Source organism: Salmo salar, chromosome ssa16 (assembly GCF_905237065.1).
Source record: "Salmo salar chromosome ssa16, Ssal_v3.1, whole genome shotgun sequence".
Taxonomy (NCBI): Eukaryota; Metazoa; Chordata; class Actinopteri; order Salmoniformes; family Salmonidae; genus Salmo; species Salmo salar.
The window spans coordinates 55,983,285-56,004,014 of NC_059457.1; the positions used below are offsets into that span (position 1 = coordinate 55,983,285).

At 43.3% G+C, this 20,730-nt stretch overlaps 1 protein-coding gene across 3 annotated transcripts in view; it reads left to right on the plus strand.

Annotated features, from left to right (window-relative positions):
- Positions 1-20,730, plus strand: part of LOC106574123 (solute carrier organic anion transporter family member 2A1) — a 68,714-nt gene that overhangs the window by 39,446 nt on the left and 8,538 nt on the right. For all 3 annotated transcript variants that reach the window (XR_001321477.2, XR_001321478.2, XM_045697471.1), the window contains exons 6-10: positions 4,860-4,999; positions 8,627-8,702; positions 8,926-9,090; positions 14,121-14,316; positions 17,335-17,482. Coding sequence is in view for 1 of the 3 variants with exons in the window: in XM_045697471.1 (XP_045553427.1) it covers positions 4,860-4,999; positions 8,627-8,702; positions 8,926-9,090; positions 14,121-14,316; positions 17,335-17,482 (725 nt within the window). In the remaining 2 variants the exon portion in view is untranslated. The remainder of the gene's footprint in view (positions 1-4,859; positions 5,000-8,626; positions 8,703-8,925; positions 9,091-14,120; positions 14,317-17,334; positions 17,483-20,730) is intronic.

Consider the following 20,730-nt stretch of genomic DNA (forward strand, 5'->3'; position numbering starts at 1 on the left):
CTAAGGTGGCCTCTCAATAGCAAGGCTATGCTCAATTAATCTGTACATAGTCAAAGCTTTCCTTAAGTTTGGGTCAGTCACAGTGATCAGGTATTCTGCCGCTGTGTCCTCTCTGTTTAGGGCCAAATATCATTCCAGTTTGCTCATTTCTTTGTTGTGGATTCTTTCCAATGTGTCAAGTAATTATCTTTTTGTTTTCTCATGAAAACTCTAATTGTGTTGCTGTCCTGAGGCTCTGTGGGGTCTGTTTGTGTTTGTGAACAGAGCCCCAGGACCAGCTGACTGAGGGGACTCTTCTCCAGGTTTATCTGTAGGTGATGGCTTTGTTATAAAAGCTTTGAGAATCAATTCCTTTAAGGTGGTTGTAGAACTTAATTGCTCTTTTCTGGATTTTGATCATTTGAGGGAATCGTCCTAAATCTGCTCTGCATGCATTATTTGGAGTTTTAAGTTGTACGCAGAGGATATTTTTGCAGAATTCTGCATGCAGAGTCTCAATTTGGTGTTTGTCCCATTTTGTGAATTCTTGGTTGTTGACTGATTGAAGTATTTTTAGCCAGATCCTACTTGGGATGTTTTATGTTCCTTTGATGGCATTGAAGGCCCTTCTTGCCTTGTCTCTTAGATCGTTTATAGCCTTGTGGAAGTTACCTGTGGTGCTGATGTTTATGCCAAGTTGGGTATAGTTTGTGTGCTCTAGGGCAACAAGGTCTAGGTGGAATTTTTTATTTGTGGTCCTGGCAACTGGACATTTTTTGGAACACTTTGTGTTATAACTGTCAGGTCCCAGGTCTGACAGAATCTGTGCAGAATATCTAGGTGCTGCTGTAGGACCTCCTTGGTTGGGGACAGAAACAACAGATCATCAGCGAACTGTAGACATTTGACTTTAGAGTCTAGTAGGCTGAGGCCGGATGCGTCAGACTGTTCTAGAGCTTTCTCTCTCTCTCTCGTAGACTTTATTGACACGGCAAGTTAAATTACTTCCATTGTCCACGTATACATATAACAACAATGGTGGGACCAACAGCAATCAATAATAATAATACCAATCAATAATAATAATAATAATAATAATAATAATACCAATCAATAATAATAGTAGTGGAAATGGGATTACCATTAACAGCAACAATATTAATGAGAATAATACATCAAATGAATAGTAGTTGGGCAGTCTCAACATGACTGAGAAGTTACATGGCATGTTACGTTCCCCGGCAAGAAAACCAAAAATGCCGCTCAAACAGACGGGGAAACGAACAAAGAGTCACTGACAACAACCAAAACAGGTGGGGGTTAAAAATAAAAATAAAACACTGATCGGAGGTGTCCACTAAAAGTTACCTAGCAACAACTAGAACCTAAATGACACCCACTAAATTTACCCACTAAGAGGCAAACAAAGGAGAAAAAAACCCACACCAGACTTAAAAACAGGAAGCAAAACATAAACAGGGAAGATCAGATAGAGGATTGTTTGTCTCGACATCAAATAGGAAGTGCCAACTAAAAGAGTTATCCCTCCACATCTCTCAAGACAACTGGAGCCCTGGGCCAGCCACTCTAAAATATCACCTGGGGCCAGCCACTCTTAAATATCACCTGGGGCCAGCCACTCTTAAATATATCACCTGGGGCCAGCCACTCTTAAATATATCACCTGGGGCCAGCCACTCTTAAATATATCACCGGGGGCCAGCCACTCTTAAATATATCACCTGGGGCCAGCCACTCTTAAATATATCACCTGGGGCCAGCCACTCTTAAATATATCACCTGGGGCCAGCCACTCTTAAATATATCACCTGGGGCCAGCCACTCTTAAATATATCACCTGGGGCCAGCCACTCTTAAATATATCACCTGGGGCCAGCCACTCTTAAATATATCACCTGGGGCCAGCCACTCTTAAATATATCACCTGGGGCCAGCCACTCTTAAATATATCACCTGGGGCCAGCCACTCTTAAATATATCACCTGGGGCCAGCCACTCTTAAATATATCACCTGGGGCCAGCCACTCTTAAATATATCACCTGGGGCCAGCCACTCTTAAATATATCACCTGGGGCCAGCCACTCTTAAATATATCACCTGGGGCCAGCCACTCTTAAATATATCACCTCGGGCCAGCCACTCTTAAATATATCACCTGGGGCCAGCCACTCTTAAATATATCACCTGGGGCCAGCCACTCTTAAATATATCACCTGGGGCCAGCCACTCTTAAATATATCACCTGGGGCCAGCCACTCTTAAATATATCACCTGGGCCAGCCACTCTTAAAAATATCACCTGGGCCAGCCACTCTTAAATATCCCCTGGGCCAGCCACTCTTAAATACCCCCTGGGCCAGCCACTCTTAAATATCCCCTGGGCCAGCCACTCTTTAAAAATCCCATGGGCCAGCCACTCTTTAAAAATCCCATGGGCCAGCCACTCTTAAATATCCCCTGGGCCAGCCACTCTTAAATATCCCCTGGGCCAGCCACTCTTAAATATCCCCTGGGCCAGCCACTCTAAAATATCCCCTGGGCCAGCCACTCTTAAATATCCCCTGGGCCAGCACAGGTGAAACACCTTCCCACTAACGAGATGACAAACCAGCACAGATGTAACACATACTGACTAACGAGGTGACACCAGAGTGAGAAGATCCTGTCCTCTCTGGGCAGCCAGGTTTGTCTATGACGACAAGTCTCTATGATCAGACTGTGCTCACTGAGTCTGTACCTAGTCAGTGTTTTCCATCAGTCACAGGGGTCAGATAGTCTGTCACCATGTACTGTCCATTTAGAGACAAATAGCATTGAAGTTTACTTTGATTTCTTGTAGTGTCTTTCCAATAGGTGATATTTTTCTTTTTGCTTTGTGGTAATTTGGTTGGGCCAGATTTTCTGAGTGCTGTCCTGAGGCTCTAAGGCAGGGTTGCCCAACCCTCTTCCTGGAGATTTACAGTCCTGTAGGTTTTAGGTCCAACCCTAATTTAACACACCTGATTCAACTTATTAGTTGCTTAACAAGACCTTAACTAGCTGAATCAGATATGCTAAATTATGGTTGGACTGAAAATCTACAGGACAGTAGATCTCCAGGAAGAGGGTTGGACTGAAAACCCACAGGACAGTAGATCTCCAGGAAGAGGGTTGGACTGAAAACCTACAGGACGGTAGATCTCCAGGAAGAGGGTTGGACTGAAAACCCACAGGATGGTAGATCTCCAGGAAGAGGGTTGGACTGAAAACCCACAGGATGGTAGATCTCCAGGAAGAGGGTTGGACTGAAAACCCACAACGGTAGATCTCCAGGAAGAGGGTTGGACTGTAAACCTACAGGACAGTAGATCTCCAGGAAGAGGGTTGGGCAGCCCTGCTCTGTGGGATTGGTTTGGGTTAGTGAACTGAGCCTCAGAACCAGCTGGTTTGGGTTAGTGAACTGAGCCTCAGAACCAGCTGGCTGACTGCTGTCCTGAGGCTCTATGGGGTTGGTTTGGGTTAGTGAACTGAGCCTCAGAACCAGCTGGCTGACTGCTGTCCTGAGGCTCTGTGGGGTTGGTTTGGGTTAGTGAACTGAGCCTCAGAACCAGCTGTCTGACTGCTGTCCTGAGGCTCTATGGGGTTGGTTTGGGTTAGTGAACTGAGCCTCAGAACCAGCTGGCTGACTGCTGTCCTGAGGCTCTGTGGGGTTGGTTTGGGTTAGTGAACTGAGCCTCAGAACCAGCTGGTGGGTGAGCTGGGTGGTTTGGGTTAGTGAACTGAGCCTCAGAACCAGCTGGCTGACTGCTGTCCTGAGGCTCTATGGGGTTGGTTTGGGTTAGTGAACTGAGCCTCAGAACCAGCTGGCTGACTGCTGTCCTGAGGCTCTGTGGGGTTGGTTTGGGTTAGTGAACTGAGCCTCAGAACCAGCTGGCTGACTGCTGTCCTGAGGCTCTATGGGGTTGGTTTGGGTTAGTGAACTGAGCCTCAGAACCAGCTGGCTGACTGCTGTCCTGAGGCTCTGTGGGGTTGGTTTGGGTTAGTGAACTGAGCCTCAGAACCAGCTGGCTGACTGCTGTCCTGAGGCTCTGTGGGGTTGGTTTGGGTTAGTGAACTGAGCCTCAGAACCAGCTGGCTGAGGGGACTCTTCTCTTGTTTCATGTCTTGACATTGTAGAGCTGTGTGATTAAATGTTTCAGGGCTGCTTGTTTTTAGATGGTTGTAAAATGTGATGTATTGTCTGCTCTACATGCGGGGGGTATTGGTGGGTATTGTCTGCTCTACATGCGTTATTTGGAGTTTTTCTTTACACTTACAATACACTCTGCATGCAATTTGATAGGATGTTTGTCCCATTCATGAGTCATCATCAGTAGAGAGTGGACACCATACTTTGCTGCCAAGTAGAGTATTTTTAGTAATTTTTTTTTGGCACATCTTAATTGGATTGTATATTTTAATGTTCCTTTTAAAGGCATAGAATGCTCTTGTTGCTTTGTCTCCCAGCTCGTTCACAGCCATGCTAAAGCTATACCTGTATTGCTGCTGATATTTAGTCCCAGATACGTGTAGTTTTTGGTCTGTTTTTAAGAGAACTGTTTGTATTTGATCTTGATTTCAGGACCTCTTGGAATAACCTAAAAAAACAGAATATAATGATAACTGTCAGAGACAAGGTTAAATAGTTTTGGACTTATCAGCCCTGTCTCTCGCTGTCTCTCTCTCTCATTTGACTTCAGAGTCTATTAGGGTGAGGCCGGGTGCTTCAGACTGTTCTAGAGCCCTCTCTTATTTCGTCTCTGCCGTGCTTTATCTCTGGCTGCCTGCCTGCCTTGTCTTTCTCTCTCTCTCTGTCTCTAACCTTCCTCTCTCCCTCCAGTCACCAATGCTGAGCTGGCCCCTACGGACCCTCGCTGGGTGGGTGCGTGGTGGATGGGCCTCCTCATCTCCTCTGCCAGCCTAGCCCTGACCTCCACCCCATACTTCTTCTTTCCTCGCAGCATGCCGCTGGAAGACGATGTAGGTAACACTCTCTCACTAAAGATCGCATCCCAAAATGGCACCCTATTCCCTACACAGGGCCCATATGGCTCTGATCAAAAGTAGTGCACTATGTAGGGAAAAGGGTGTCGTTTGGGATGCAGACATAGATGCTTTTATACACTGCTTATGCGTGTGTTATGAATGGGTCTTGACTGTATTAGGAAGTCTTTATGTAGGTAACCACCAAATAAGGTATTACTAAAATTCCCTTGTAAACAACATTTCCAAAACATCAAGGACAAAAGCAGTGCTAGGTTAGTTTACTTAATTCTTCTTCTGAGAATAATAAATATCTTCCTCAGGGGAAGAATTTAGGTTGTAAGACCAGGGCCCAGACACTAATATGTATTGTGGTATTTCATTATTTTGAATGATGTGAATAGCTAGAGCTTGAGAATTGATATTGTCTGGGGGAAATAAGTATATTTTAATTCAGGTTATACTGACCTCTTCTGGCTTGGAGCCAGCAGTGCAGCTGATCGTTTTAGCTGCCATGTATTGTTTAATGAAATTAACTAAGTTAGAATGTTATTGTGAGGGTGATAAAGCCAATATGACACCGATGTCGACGAAAATTCACAGATAACTTGGAGGTACACAACACACTTCCTCGCCTTTTTTGTAAACGAGCCGTCCGTCCGTTACTGAGAACCACATACCGGATTTTGAAAAAGGGTCGTTAGCAATATTTATTGCCCCGACTTAGCTCAATATCTAGGCATCAAATAAGAACTACATCATCCATAAAGTGACCATTAGACTTGCCACCTAAGTTTGTAAGGACAATAGTTTTGATTTAAATGTATAATTTATCTCTCTCACGTACTCCTTTCTGTCCATTTTAAGAATCAACGATGTGCTACCTTTTTGTAGCATTTCTGGCAATGCTAACACATTTTCTGCCAAACCGGGTCAAAGCACTTAGGTTGCCTAGCAACAGCGCAAGTAGCTAGCGAACACCAGTCAGATAAGAGGCAAACTACACGCAAATGAAGCCAGCTATATTTTGCTATGGAAGGGTTTTTCACATGGCTGAAGTCATGTGAAAAACTATTGGCCTTGATACTTGCGTGTAAATCAGACAAAGACAAAGACAATCTAGAGAATGGCCTTTGGTGCTATTGCCAGTTAGCTAGCCAACTAACGTTATCCATCAAAGTTAGCTTGTTAACTACATGCTAACAAGTCTGTAACATTAGCTGTATGGACAGATAGAGATACACCTGCACAACTCAATGTTGACAGTATTTCTTCCACAAAGTACAGCTTGCTACCTAAGTAAAGTTCATAGTTGAAACTGCCATGCTGCTGATGTATAATACAAGCAATGGGTATTGCTCATCTAACGTTACTCCATACACTAGTCAACCTGGCTTGCTTAGCAATGTGGCTAGCTAACGTTACAGCCCTTACCTTATGCATTGATTCAGTATGCTACCTCCTCTCAATGCAGTTGTCTTCTTGTCATTTATAATTCAAACTGTGCGTGCAGACTGATGAACAGTGTGTGTGCTTATTTTTATTAATGGGTGGCTCTTCATAGAGCATTGTTGAGTGGCAATGGACAGCGACTAGGGTGTGTGTACTAGCTAGCTACCTTTCCCTCCTGCTGTGTACCAGAGTCCTAGTTAGCTAGCTACCTATCCCTCCTGCTGTGTACCAGAGTCCTAGTTAGTTAGCTACCTATCCCTCCTGCTGTGTACCAGAGTCCTAGTTAGTTAGCTACCTATCCCTCCTGCTGTGTACCAGAGTCCTAGTTAGCTAGCTACCTATCCCTCCTGCTGTGTACCAGAGTCCTAGTTAGTTAGCTACCTATCCCGCCTGCTGTCTACCGGAGTCCTAGTTAGTTAGCTAACTAGCTAGCTAGCCCCCAGTGTCCTTAATTAATACCTGCCGGACACCTGCCCTAGCCGTCGTTAACAGAACTGTGGGAAAACATTGCCCAAAAGGCGGGAAGCGAAGGACACTGTCTAATGTTGTCCCTAGCTAGCTACCGGCATTATCACCGCCACGTCTTCTTCTGCTGGGGTTTATCGGCAGTTGGCATCCAACGTTATGGTGCATTACCGCCACCTACTGTGCTGGAGCGCTGCTGCCTGTGTACTGGAGTCGTAGAAATGGACCAATAGAATTATAAGAGGGGTTCCTGCAGATGCAGGCTGCACCCTTCTCCATCTTGCTACTCATTGGAGGAGACTGGATGCTCTCCTTCAGATGCAATCCACCCCCTACGGTGACATCACTGGGACACACTGCTTAATGGCGTGGTGGTGGATTGTGTTCCCCTGAAATGTGTATATCAGCTGATTGACAGAGCGCAGGGCCCCATCTCTTGTTTATCTTCTGGTCCCTCTGGAACATCCAGCTAATCCGCTGCGCGATATCAGAGAAGATCACCGTTGTCCCACGGGAAACATTCTCTGTATTATGTTGTGTAATAATGTTGCGTAATCACCTTCCGGTGTAGGTTGTTTGAGAAAGTTTGAACCTTTTTAAAAGAACCTGCATACACATTGTTTGAAGTAATGGACCAACGTAGCTACTGTTGTAGGTCGAAGTTGTGTGCTGGAAAACCTTAGTAGAGCATGGGTGGAATAGGCATCGTGGTGCTCGTGAATTTCTTTCTTTATCGGCTTCAAACCAATGCCTACTTTTCAATTAAAACGTTAGTGTTTTGTTTTTAATTGGATAAAAGCTTAGACCTATAACACAGACCGATCACTTGCAGTCAGTTTCTACAGCCAAACTCAGAGTTACCTCAGGTTTTCTAGTAAGCATATAGGTTATATACTGTTGAGAATCACACACAGGCTGGTGAAAGATGGATTCTTTCAAATCAAATCTTAAATGTAAAAAAATCTCATATTCCAGATTCCCATAGCCTCTCATCTGATATGGTGCAGCCAATTTCTTCTCTCTGCTTGTTTAAGAGATATTTCCAACCAGCAGTTGGGAAAAGATTAAGTAAATTCCTCAAGGGAATTCGCTCCTCTCTCTCTTCTGTCTGTCTCTGTCTCTCTCTCTCCCTGTCTGTGTCTCTCTCTCTCTCTCTCTCTCTCTCTCTCTCTCTCTCTCTCTCTCTCTCTCTCTCTCTCTCAAGATTTGACATTGAAAAATATTGCATGAATAATGAAATCAAAACTTATGCTCCTTTGCTTTCTTCGCTCTTCTGAAAATACATTTTCCAAAATAAAAGCTTAAATTATGCATGCATTCTTTCTACTGTTCTTCAACCTTAAAGGGGCAATCTGCAGTTGCTGCATAAATGTTTTGACTTATAAATTAATAATATGTACCTATTTATTCTCAAAGAATATAGCTTAGAAATGCCTCATGCGCTTAATTCAATTGTTGTACCGCATCAAAACCCCAACTCCAATGTTTGTAAATGTAAACAAACACTGTATAGCCTCATAACAGGGTTAAAACTATAATGTTGATATCATGGATGGTCAGTCCTTGCATCAATAGCTCTGTCTATGAATTTGAGAGTTGTAACATTTCTCCAGCCACATCTCTCAGATTTTTACAGAAACAGGGCCGGGGAGTTTGCTTTGTTATTGTTTCTACTACTTATTGCCACTTTAATGTATTATTTCCTAGGTAAGTGGAACTGAAACTGACATTCTGAACGAAAGCTCCGAAAAGCCTGAGATCTCACTGCTTGAATTCCTTAAGAGTAAGTCCTCTATAGACAGGCAGGCTGGCAGACAGACACACACACACACACACACACACACACACACACACACACACACACACACAATATTGTGTGTTTAGTAGAATTCTACAGAGAATCCGCCCAGTGGTTACAGTAAACCTTAGTTAACTGACTTATTTCTGTATTTTTTGTGTCTGTCTTTCTGCCTGTCTCTGTGTGTCCTCTCTGTTCCTCTCCCCAGTGTTCCCCAGGCTGTTTGTCCGTCTGCTCCTCAGTCCTCTGTTCCTGCTGTTGGTCCTGTCTCAGTGCTGTTTCTCTTCAGTCATCGCTGGCCTCGCCACCTTCCTCAACAAGTTCCTGGAGAGACAGTACAGCACGACTGCCGCTTACAGCAGCCTCCTCATAGGTCAGTACAACACTACTGTCTCCTCATAGGTCAGTACAACACTACTGTCTCCTCATAGGTCAGTACAACACTACTGTCTCCTCATTGGTCAGTTCAGCACTACAGTCTCCTCATTGGTCAGTTCAGCACTACAGTCTCCTCATTGGTCAGTTCAGCACTACAGTCTCCTCATTGGTCAGTTCAGCACTACAGTCTCCTCATAGGTCAGTACAACACTACTGTCTCCTCATAGGTCAGTACAGAACACACATATATACATGTACGCACACACGCAAGTGCACACACACACAGAGACACACACACAGACACACACACACACAAAGAGAGAGACACACACACAAACACAAAGAGAGACACAGACACACACACACAAACACAAAGAGAGACACACACACACACACAAACACAAAGAGAGACACACACACACACAAACACAAAGAGAGACACACACACACATACACAAAGAGAGACACACACGCACATAGACAAAGAGAGACACACACGCACATACACAAAGAGAGACACACACGCACATACACACGCACAAAGAGAGAGAGAGAGAGACACACACACAAACACAAAGAGAGACACACACACACACACAAACACAAAGAGAGACACACACACACACAAACACAAAGAGAGACACACACACACACACACACAAAGAGAGACACACACGCACAAAGAGAGAGAGAGAGACACACACACACACACACAAAGAGAGAGACACACACACAAACACAAAGAGAAAGACACACACAGTGGAACTATGGTGTATCTGTCTCCGTGTTGATCCACTATGTGGAACAGTGGAACTATGGTGTATCTGTAAATTATAGCATTTATGAAGCTAGCAGGCATGTTCTTCACACGCTAGGAACATGCTGTATTTCCTCCAACATTTATATAGAAAAAGGTACCTCTCATTCCCAAAACACACACTGGAGACTCACACAGAAAGTCTTTGAACAACAGAATTTATTTATTTAACCAGGTAGGCTAGTTGAGAACAAGTTCTCATTTACAACTGCGACCTGGCCAAGATAAAGCATAGCAATTCGACACATACAACAACACAGAGTTACACATGGAATAAACAAAACATACAGTCAATAATACAGTAGAACAAAAGAAAACAAAAAGTCTATATACAGTGAGTGCAAATGAGGTAAGTTAAGGCAATAAATAGGCCATGGTGGCGAAGTAATTACAATATAGCAATTAAAACACTGGAATGGTAGATGTGCAGAAGATGAATGTGCAAGTAGAGATACTGTGGTGCAAAGGAGCAAGATGAATAAATAAATACAGTAAGGGGATGAGGTAGGTAGATAGATGGGCTGTTTACAGATGGGCTATGTACAGGTGCAGTGATCTGTGAGCTGCTCTGACAGCTGGTGCTTAAAGTTAGTGAGCGAGATATGAGTCTCCAGCTTCAGAGATTTTTGCAGTTCGTTCCAGTCATTGGCAGCAGAGAACTGGAAGGAAAGACGACCAAAGGAGGAATTGGCTTTGGGGGTGACCAGGGAAATATACCTGCTGGAGCGCGTGCTACGGGTGGGTGCTGCTATCGTGACCAGTGAGCTGAGATAAGGCGGGGCTTTACCTAGCAAAGACTTATAGATGACCTGGAGCCAGTGGGTTTGGCGACGAGTATGAAGCGAGGGCCAACCAATGAGAGCGTACAGGTCGCAATGGTGGGTAGTATATGGGGCTTTGGTGACAAAATGAATGGCACTGTGATAGACTGCATCCAGTTTGTTGAGTAGAGTGTTGGAGGCTATATTATAGATGACATCACCGAAGTCGAGGATCGGTAGGATGGTCAGTTTTACGAGGGTGTGTTTGGCAGCATGAGTGAAGGATGCTTTGTTGCGATATAGGAAGCCGATTCTAGATTTAATTTTGGATTGGAGATGCTTAATGTGAGTCTGGAAGGAGAGTTTACAGTCTAACCAGACACCCAGGTATTTGTAGTTGTCCACGTATTCTAAGTCAGAACCGTCCAGAGTAGTGATGCTGGACGGGCGGGCAGGTGCAGGCAGTGATCGATTGAATAGCATGCACTTAGTTTTACTTGCGTTTAAGAGCACTTAGAGGCCACGGAAGGAGAGTTGTATGGCATTGAAGCTCGTCTGGAGGGTTGTTAACACAGTGTCCAAAGAAGGGCCAGAAGTATACAGAATGGTGTCGTCTGCGTAGAGGTGGATCAGAGAATCACCAGCAGCGAGAGCGACATCATTGATGTATACAGAGAAGAGAGTCGGCCCGAGAATTGAACCCTGTGGCAGACCCATAGACTGCCAGAGGTCCGGACAACAGGCCCTCCGATTTGACACACTGAACTCTATCAGAGAAGTAGTTGGTGAACCAGGGGAGGCAGTCATTTGAGAAACCAAGGCTGTCGAGTCTGCCATGTGGGTGATTGAACAATGGGATGTTCTCTGTCTTTGAACAATGGGATGTTCTCTGTCTTTGAACAATGGGACGTTCTCTGTCTCTGAACAATGGAATGTTCTCTGTCTTTGAACAATGGGACGTTCTCTGTCTTTGAACAATGGAATGTTCTCTGTCTTTGAACAATGGGATGTTCTCTGTCTTTGAACAATGGAATGTTCTCTGTCTTTGAACAATGGAATGTTCTCTGTCTTTGAACAATGGGACGTTCTCTGTCTTTGAACAATGGGACGTTCTCTGTCTTTGAACAATGGGACGTTCTCTGTCTTTGAACAATGGGACGTTCTCTGTCTTTGAACAATGGGACGTTCTCTGTCTTTGAACAATGGGACGTTCTCTGTCTTTGAACAATGGGATGTTCTCTGTCTTTGAACAATGGGATGTTCTCTGTCTTTGAACAATGGGATGTTCTCTGTCTTTGAACAATGGGATGTTCTCTGTCTTTGAACAATGGGATGTTCTCTGTCTTTGAACAATGGGATGTTCTCTGTCTTTGAACAATGGGATGTTCTCTGTCTTTGAACAATGGGATGTTCTCTGTCTTTGAACAATGGGACGTTCTCTGTCTTTGAACAATGGGACGTTCTCTGTCTTTGAACAATGGGACGTTCTCTGTCTTTGAACAATGGGACGTTCTCTGTCTTTGAACAATGGGATGTTCTCTGTCTTTGAACAATGGAATGTTCTCTGTCTTTGAACAATGGGATGTTCTCTGTCTTTGAACAATGGGATGTTCTCTGTCTTTGAACAATGGGACGTTCTCTGTCTTTGAACAATGGGACGTTCTCTGTCTTTGAACAATGGGACGTTCTCTGTCTTTGAACAATGGGACGTTCTCTGTCTTTGAACAATGGAATGTTCTCTGTCTTTGAAGAACTGACTTAATCAAATTCGGATGTGGATGCCATAGCAGTAGGTACATGTTCCTGCTTGCCTCCTCAAAGATTTCAGACATGGATATTTTCTGGTCGACCATCACTGCCAGGCCGGCAGGCTGGGACTGGACGATGTTAGAGCTGTGTCGCATAGCATCATTACGTGCAAATAGTCTGTGTCAAGAGTGGGAGGCTCTTCTTCAACAACCACACTCCGTCCAGAAGGTTGGGTTTGGTTACCAGGCAGGGGTAGTCCGGCCAGGATGTGCTCGAGGGCAGACTCAATGGTTGCAATACGACAGTCCAGTGACTTCATTTCCTTGCGCGTCTCAGTGCGTCAAGATTTGTGCCCCCGACGAGGATGAGCGACTGCGTTTATTTGGGCGGTGGATCACAAGGTGAGTGAGACCTGTCATTAGACCTGGAGCATTTGGAAGGATCACTGATCTGTGTGGCAGACTCATCTGATGAGAATCTGGAGGCTCTTGGTTTGAATTTCTGACAGTGAGTGAAAGAGCTGTTAAATCAAAATCAAATCAAATCAAATTTATTTATATAGCCTTTCGTACATCAGCTGATATCTCAAAGTGCTGTACAGAAACCCAGCCTAAAACCCCCAAACAGCAAGCAATGCACGTGAAAGAAGCACGGTGGCTAGGAAAAACTCCCTAGGAAAAACTCCCTAGAAAGGCAAGAAACCTAGAGAGGAACCAGGCTATGAGGGGTGGCCAGTCCTCTTCTGGCTGTGCCGGGTGGATATTATAACAGAACATGGTCAAGATGTTAAAATGTTCATAAATGACCAGCATGGTCAAATAATAATAATCATAGTAGTTGTCGAGGGTGCAACATGCACGTCCGGTGAACAGGTCAGGGTTCCATAGCCACAGGCAGAACACTGTGGAGCCACCTGGGCATGTTCAGCTCCCTAAGCGAAGAACACAAAGTGTGTGCTCATTTATATATTTTTGTTACATTTTAGTCATTTAGCAGACACTCTTATCCAGAGCAACTTACATTTCATACATTTTTTTCCCACGCATTTCTGTATACTGCATACATTTTCATGCATTTTTGTTTTTTGTACTGGCCCCCCGTGGGAATTGAACCTACAACTCTGGTGTTGCACACACCATGCTCTACCAACTGAGCCACAGGGAAGACCGAAGCTCATCTGAGGCTGTTGTTTTTCACACTGTTGACATGGGTGGAACCACAGCCGGTGTACAGTACTGAATCGGTCAGAAAATAACAGATTTTTACAGAAGAGAAGTTCTGAGAAAAAAGTTATAAAATAAATTGCTTTGGCGTGTTGAGGGCTCTGTCCTTATCTATTCTACTGGCATATTATCTATTCTACTGGCATGGCATATTATCTATTCTACTGGCATATTATCTATTCTACTGGCATATTATCTATTCTACTGGCATATTATCTATTCTGTCAAATCTATTCTACTGGCATATTATTTGTTCTACTGGCATATTATCTATTCTGTTTTATCTATTCTACTGGCATATTATCTATTCTACTGTCATCAATTCTACTGTCATTATCTATTGTGTTGTATGTGTATTTGTTGAGGGAGCACTTGCATTTCCAAGAAACATTTCCACTCTGGGACAATAATGCTAATCTTATCTTCATTTTATTTTATCTCAGTTTTCCTAATCCCTCTGTCGCGTCGTCCTCAGGTGCGGTGAACCTTCCTTCGGTTGCCGTGGGGATGCTGGTAGGCGGGGTCATCATGAAGAGAATGGGTCTCTCTCTTAAGGCCATCCCTCGTTTCTCTGTCTCCATGCTGTCCATCTCTGTTCTCCTCCTCATCCCCCTCTTCTTCATGGGTTGTCCCACACAGAGGGTGGAAGAGGTCAACTATGAATTCCAAGGGTGAGTCAGTGTTGGGGGTGTAATATGCATATTTACGAAAACAGTTAAATCTTTGGAGAGCCATGTCCTGGTTGATTGGGGTCGGTGTGCTGAGGGCTTCTGGGGGATGATGTTGTTGTGTTTGTAGTTTGTCAGCTAACTGTATCTGGGGATGTTGTGTTACTATGTAGTTTGTTAGCTAACTGTATCTGGGGATGTTGTGTTACTATGTAGTTTGTTAGCTAACTGTATCTGGGGATGTTGTGTTACTATGTAGTTTGTTAGCTAACTGTATCTGGGGATGTTGTGTTACTGTCTATGTAGTTTGTCAGCTAACTGTATCTGGGGATGTTGTGTTACTGTCTATGTAGTTTGTTAGCTAACTGTATCTGGGGATGTTGTGTTACTATGTAGTTTGTTAGCTAACTGTATCTGGGGATGTTGTGTTACTATGTAGTTTGTTAGCTAACTGTATCTGGGGATGTTGTGTTACTGTCTATGTAGTTTGTCAGCTAACTGTATCTGGGGATGTTGTGTTACTATGTAGTTTGTTAGCTAACTGTATCGGGGGATGTTGTGTTACTATGTAGTTTGTCAGCTAACTGTATCTGGGGATGTTGTGTTACTGTCTGTAGTTTGTCAGCTAACTGTATCTGGGGATGTTGTGTTACTGTCTATGTAGTTTGTTAGCTAACTGTATCTGGGGATGTTGTGTTACTATGTAGTTTGTTAGCTAACTGTATCTGGGGATGTTGTGTTACTGTCTATGTAGTTTGTTAGCTAACTGTATCTGGGGATGTTGTGTTACTGTCTATGTAGTTTGTCAGCTAACTGTATCTGGGGATGTTGTGTTAGCTATGTAGTTTGTCAGCTAACTGTATCTGGGGATGTTGTGTTACTGTCTATGTAGTTTGTCAGCTAACTGTATCTGGGGATGTTGTGTTACTGTCTATGTAGTTTGTTAGCTAACTGTATCTGGGGATGTTGTGTTGCTGTCTATGTAGTTTGTTAGCTAACTGTATCTGGGGATGTTGTGTTACTGTCTATGTAGTTTGTTAGCTAACTGTATCTGGGGATGTTGTGTTACTGTCTATGTAGTTTGTCAGCTAACTGTATCTGGGGATGTTGTGTTACTGTCTATGTAGTTTGTCAGCTAACTGTATCTGGGGATGTTGTGTTACTATGTAGTTTGTTAGCTAACTGTATCTGGGGATGTTGTGTTACTGTCTATGTAGTTTGTCAGCTAACTGTATCTGGGGATGTTGTGTTACTATGTAGTTTGTTAGCTAACTGTATCTGGGGATGTTGTGTTACTATGTAGTTTGTCAGCTAACTGTATCTGGGGATGTTGTGTTACTATGTAGTTTGTTAGCTAATTGTATCTGGGGATGTTGTGTTACTGGCTATGTAGTTTGTCAGCTAACTGTATCTGGGGATGTTGTGTTACTATGTAGTTTGTTAGCTAACTGTATCTGGGGATGTTGTGTTACTATGTAGTTTGTCAGCTGTTGTTTTTTAATGACATGGGAGTTATTGGGAAGCCATGATGACTGGAGTTAGGGTTCTTCAAACGGTCTTGCCAAACGCGATGGAGTTATCACCTATCACTACAGACGCAAAACAGAGATGTACCGTCTGCAGCGTTTTAACTTCGTTGGATAAATGAAGTGCCTGGTGAAACAAATGCACAAGTTCATCCGTTATATAATGATGAGGTCATAATCGGGAGAATAACAAACTTACAGTACCTTTTTCAGACGGTACCAACAGACTGAATAGCAGACAAGCAACTTCATGGGACAAGACAAGCATTTTGTGAAGATTAAGACAAAGCTATTTTTTGGCGCTGTGCCACTGGTGAACCCAAAACAACTAGAATGTTGTTACTACAGTACAATAGCAAACAGAGGCTAATGAACAACATGTAACATAAGCAGGAACCCTGGTCTTCATCCCATAACCCCATATCTCTGTTGTCTTCTGTTATGTGGTTTTTCGGCACTGAGCTCTACTGATGAACTTACCTCCACCCAAACGTCTATCGTGATCCCAAAACCCTGAAGTAAACATAAATGCCCTTTTCACACTACTGAGCTGAGCTGAGCCTAGTAGAGTGGAGTTGTACTGAGCTGGACCTAGTAGAGTGAAGTTGTACTGAGCTGAGCTGAGCCTAGTAGAGTGGAGTTGTACTGAGCTGAGCTGAGCCTAGTAGAGTGGAGTTGTACTGAGCTGAGCTGAGCCTAGTAGAGTGGAGTTGTGCTGAGCCTAGTAGAGTGGAGTTGTGCTGAGCTGAGCCTAGTAGAGTGGAGTTGTACTGAGCTGAGCTGAGCCTAGTAGAGTGGAGTTGTACTGAGCTGAGCTGAGCCTAGTAGAGTGGAGTTGTACTGAGCTGAGCCTAGTAGAGTGGAGTTGTACTGAGCTGAGCTGAGCCTAGTAGAGTGGAGTTGTGCTGAGCTGAGCCTAGTAGAGAGGAGTTGTGCTGAGCTGAGCCTAGTAGAGTGGAGTTGTACTGAGCTGAGCCTAGTAGAGTGGAGTTGTACTGAGCTGAGCCTAGTAGAGTGGAGTTGTACTGAGCTGAGCCTAGTAGAGTGGAGTTGTACTGAGCTGAGCTGAGCCTAGTAGAGTGGAGTTGTACTGAGCTGAGCTGAGCCTAGTAGAGTGGAGTTGTACTGAGCTGAGCTGAACCTAGTAGAGTGGAGTTGTGCTGAGCTGAGCCTAGTAGAGTGGAGTTGTGCTGAGCTGAGCCTAGTAGAGTGGAGTTGTACTGAGCTGAGCCTAGTAGAGTGGAGTTGTACTGAGCTGAGCTGAGCTGAGCCTAGTAGAGTGGAGTTGTGCTGAGCCTAGTAGAGTGGAGTTGTACTGAGCTTGTTATGAATTCACCATAGCTGCTAAACCCTGCTAGAAAGGACAGTGTGAAAAGACAACGTCCGAGCAAGCGCAATACATTTCGGTCAAAATAGTGTGAAAATTGTACATGTCTAATTGTGATACCAACATCATTCTTGAAACATCTCTTATCATCTTCTCTCATCTCATCAGATCTCTGGCCAATTGTTATTCCAACTGTTCCTGCCCAGCTAACGCCTTCAACCCAGTGTGTGGATCTGACGACACTGAGTACCTGTCTCCCTGCCACGCAGGCTGTAAAGGCTACACGAAAGACCCCAACAACAGATTCAGGGTTCTGGTGCGTTCTGGGTGGTCAGTGAATTTAGGAATGCAGTTGCCTAATGGTATAATTGAACAAAGAGTAAAAACAAATATGTTATAGGTCAGTAGGGCAGCCAGTCAGACCTGGTACTATAGTCTTTACCTACAGTACAGCTACAGTTATACAATATGGATGATTCACAGCCAGTCAGACCTAGTACTATAGTCTTTACCTACAGTACAGCTACAGTTATACAATATGGATGATTCACAGCCAGTCAGACCTAGTACTATAGTCTTTACCTTCAGTACAGCTACAGTTATACAATATGGATGATTCACAGCCAGTCAGACCTAGTACTATAGTCTTTACCTACAGTACAGCTACAGTTATACAATATGGATGATTCACAGCCAGTCAGACCTAGTACTATAGTCTTTACCTTCAGTACAGCTACAGTTATACAATATGGATGATTCACAGCCAGTCAGACCTGGTACTATAGTCTTTACCTTCAGTACAGCTACAGTTATACAATATGGATGATTCACAGCCAGTCAGACCTAGTACTATAGTCTTTACCTACAGTACAGCTACAGTTATACAATATGGATGATTCACAGCCAGTCAGACCTAGTACTATAGTCTTTACCTACAGTACAGCTACAGTTATACAATATGGATGATTCACAGCCAGTCAGACCTAGTACTATAGTCTTTACCTACAGTACAGCTACAGTTATACAATATGGATGATTCACAGCCAGTCAGACCTTGTACTATAGTCTTTACCTACAGTACAGCTACAGTTATACAATATGGATGATTCACAGCCAGTCAGACCTAGTACTATAGTCTTTACCTACAGTACAGCTACAGTTATACAATATGGATGATTCACAGCCAGTCAGACCTAGTACTATAGTCTTTACCTACAGTACAGCTACAGTTATACAATATGGATGATTCACAGCCAGTCAGACCTAGTACTATAGTCTTTACCTTCAGTACAGCTACAGTTATACAATATGGATGATTCACAGCCAGTCAGACCTGGTACTATAGTCTTTACCTACAGTACAGCTACAGTTATACAATATGGATGATTCACAGCCAGTCAGACCTGGTACTATAGTCTTTACCTTCAGTACAGCTACAGTTATACAATATGGATGATTCACAGCCAGTCAGACCTAGTACTATAGTCTTTACCTACAGTACAGCTACAGTTATACAATATGGATGATTCACAGCCAGTCAGACCTAGTACTATAGTCTTTACCTTCAGTACAGCTACAGTTATACAATATGGATGATTCACAGCCAGTCAGACCTGGTACTATAGTCTTTACCTTCAGTACAGCTACAGTTATACAATATGGATGATTCACAGCCAGTCAGACCCGGTACTACCTACAGTACAGCTACAGTTATACAATATGGATGATTCACAGCCAGTCAGACCCGGTACTACCTACAGTACAGCTACAGTTATACAATATGGATGATTCACAGCCAGTCAGACCTGGTACTACCTACAGTACAGCTACAGTTATACAATATGGATGATTCACAGCCAGTCAGACCTTGTACTATAGTCTTTACCTTCAGTACAGCTACAGTTATACAATATGGATGATTCACAGCCAGTCAGACCTAGTACTATAGTCTTTACCTTCAGTACAGCTACAGTTATACAATATGGATGATTCACAGCCAGTCAGACCTAGTACTATAGTCTTTACCTTCAGTACAGCTACAGTTATACAATATGGATGATTCACAGCCAGTCAGACCTAGTACTATAGTCTTTACCTTCAGTACAGCTACAGTTATACAATATGGATGATTCACAGCCATTCAGACCTAGTACTATAGTCTTTACCTTCAGTACAGCTACAGTTATACAATATGGATGATTCACAGCCAGTCAGACCTAGTACTATAGTCTTTACCTTCAGTACAGCTACAGTTATACAATATGGATGATTCACAGCCAGTCAGACCTAGTACTATAGTCTTTACCTTCAGTACAGCTACAGTTATACAATATGGATGATTCACAGCCAGTCAGACCTAGTACTATAGTCTTTACCTTCAGTACAGCTACAGTTATACAGTATGGATGATTCACAGCCAGTCAGACCCGGTACTATAGTCTTTACCTACAGTACAGCTACAGTTATACAATATGGATGATTCACAGCCAGTCAGACCTAGTACTCTTTACCAGTACAGCTACAGTTATACAATATGGATGATTCACAGCCAGTCAGACCTAGTACTATAGTCTTTACCTTCAGTACAGCTACAGTTATACAATATGGATGATTCACAGCCAGTCAGACCTAGTACTATAGTCTTTACCTTCAGTACAGCTACAGTTATACAATATGGATGATTCACAGCCAGTCAGACCTAGAATAGCTTTACCTACAGTACAGCTACAGTTATACAATATGGATGATTCACAGCCAGGCAGACCTAGTACTGTCTTTACCTTCATACAGCTACAGTTATACAATATGGATGATTCACAGCCAGTCAGACCTAGTACTATAGTCTTTACCTTCAGTACAGCTACAGTTATACAATATGGATGATTCACAGCCAGTCAGACCTAGTATTATAGTCTTTACCTTCAGTACAGCTACAGTTATACAATATGGATGATTCACAGCCAGTCAGACCCGGTACTACCTACAGTACAGCTACAGTTATACAATATGGATGATTCACAGCCAGTCAGACCTAGTACTATAGTCTTTACCTTCAGTACAGCTACAGTTATACAATATGGATGATTCACAGCCAGTCAGACCTAGTACTATAGTCTTTACCTACAGTACAGCTACAGTTATACAATATGGATGATTCACAGCCAGTCAGACCTAGTACTATAGTCTTTACCTTCAGTACAGCTACAGTTATACAATATGGATGATTCACAGCCAGTCAGACCTAGTACTATAGTCTTTACCTTCAGTACAGCTACAGTTATACAGTATGGATGATTCACAGCCAGTCAGACCTAGTAAAGCTTACCTACAGTACAGCTACAGTTATACAATATGAATGATTCACAGCCATTCAGACCTAGTACTATAGTCTTTACCTTCAGTACAGCTACAGTTATACAGTATGGATGATTCACAGCCATTCAGACCCGGTACTACCTACAGTACAGCTACAGTTATACAATATGAATGATTCACAGCCATTCAGACCTAGTACTTAGTCTTACCTACAGTACAGCTACAGTTATACAATATGGATGATTCACA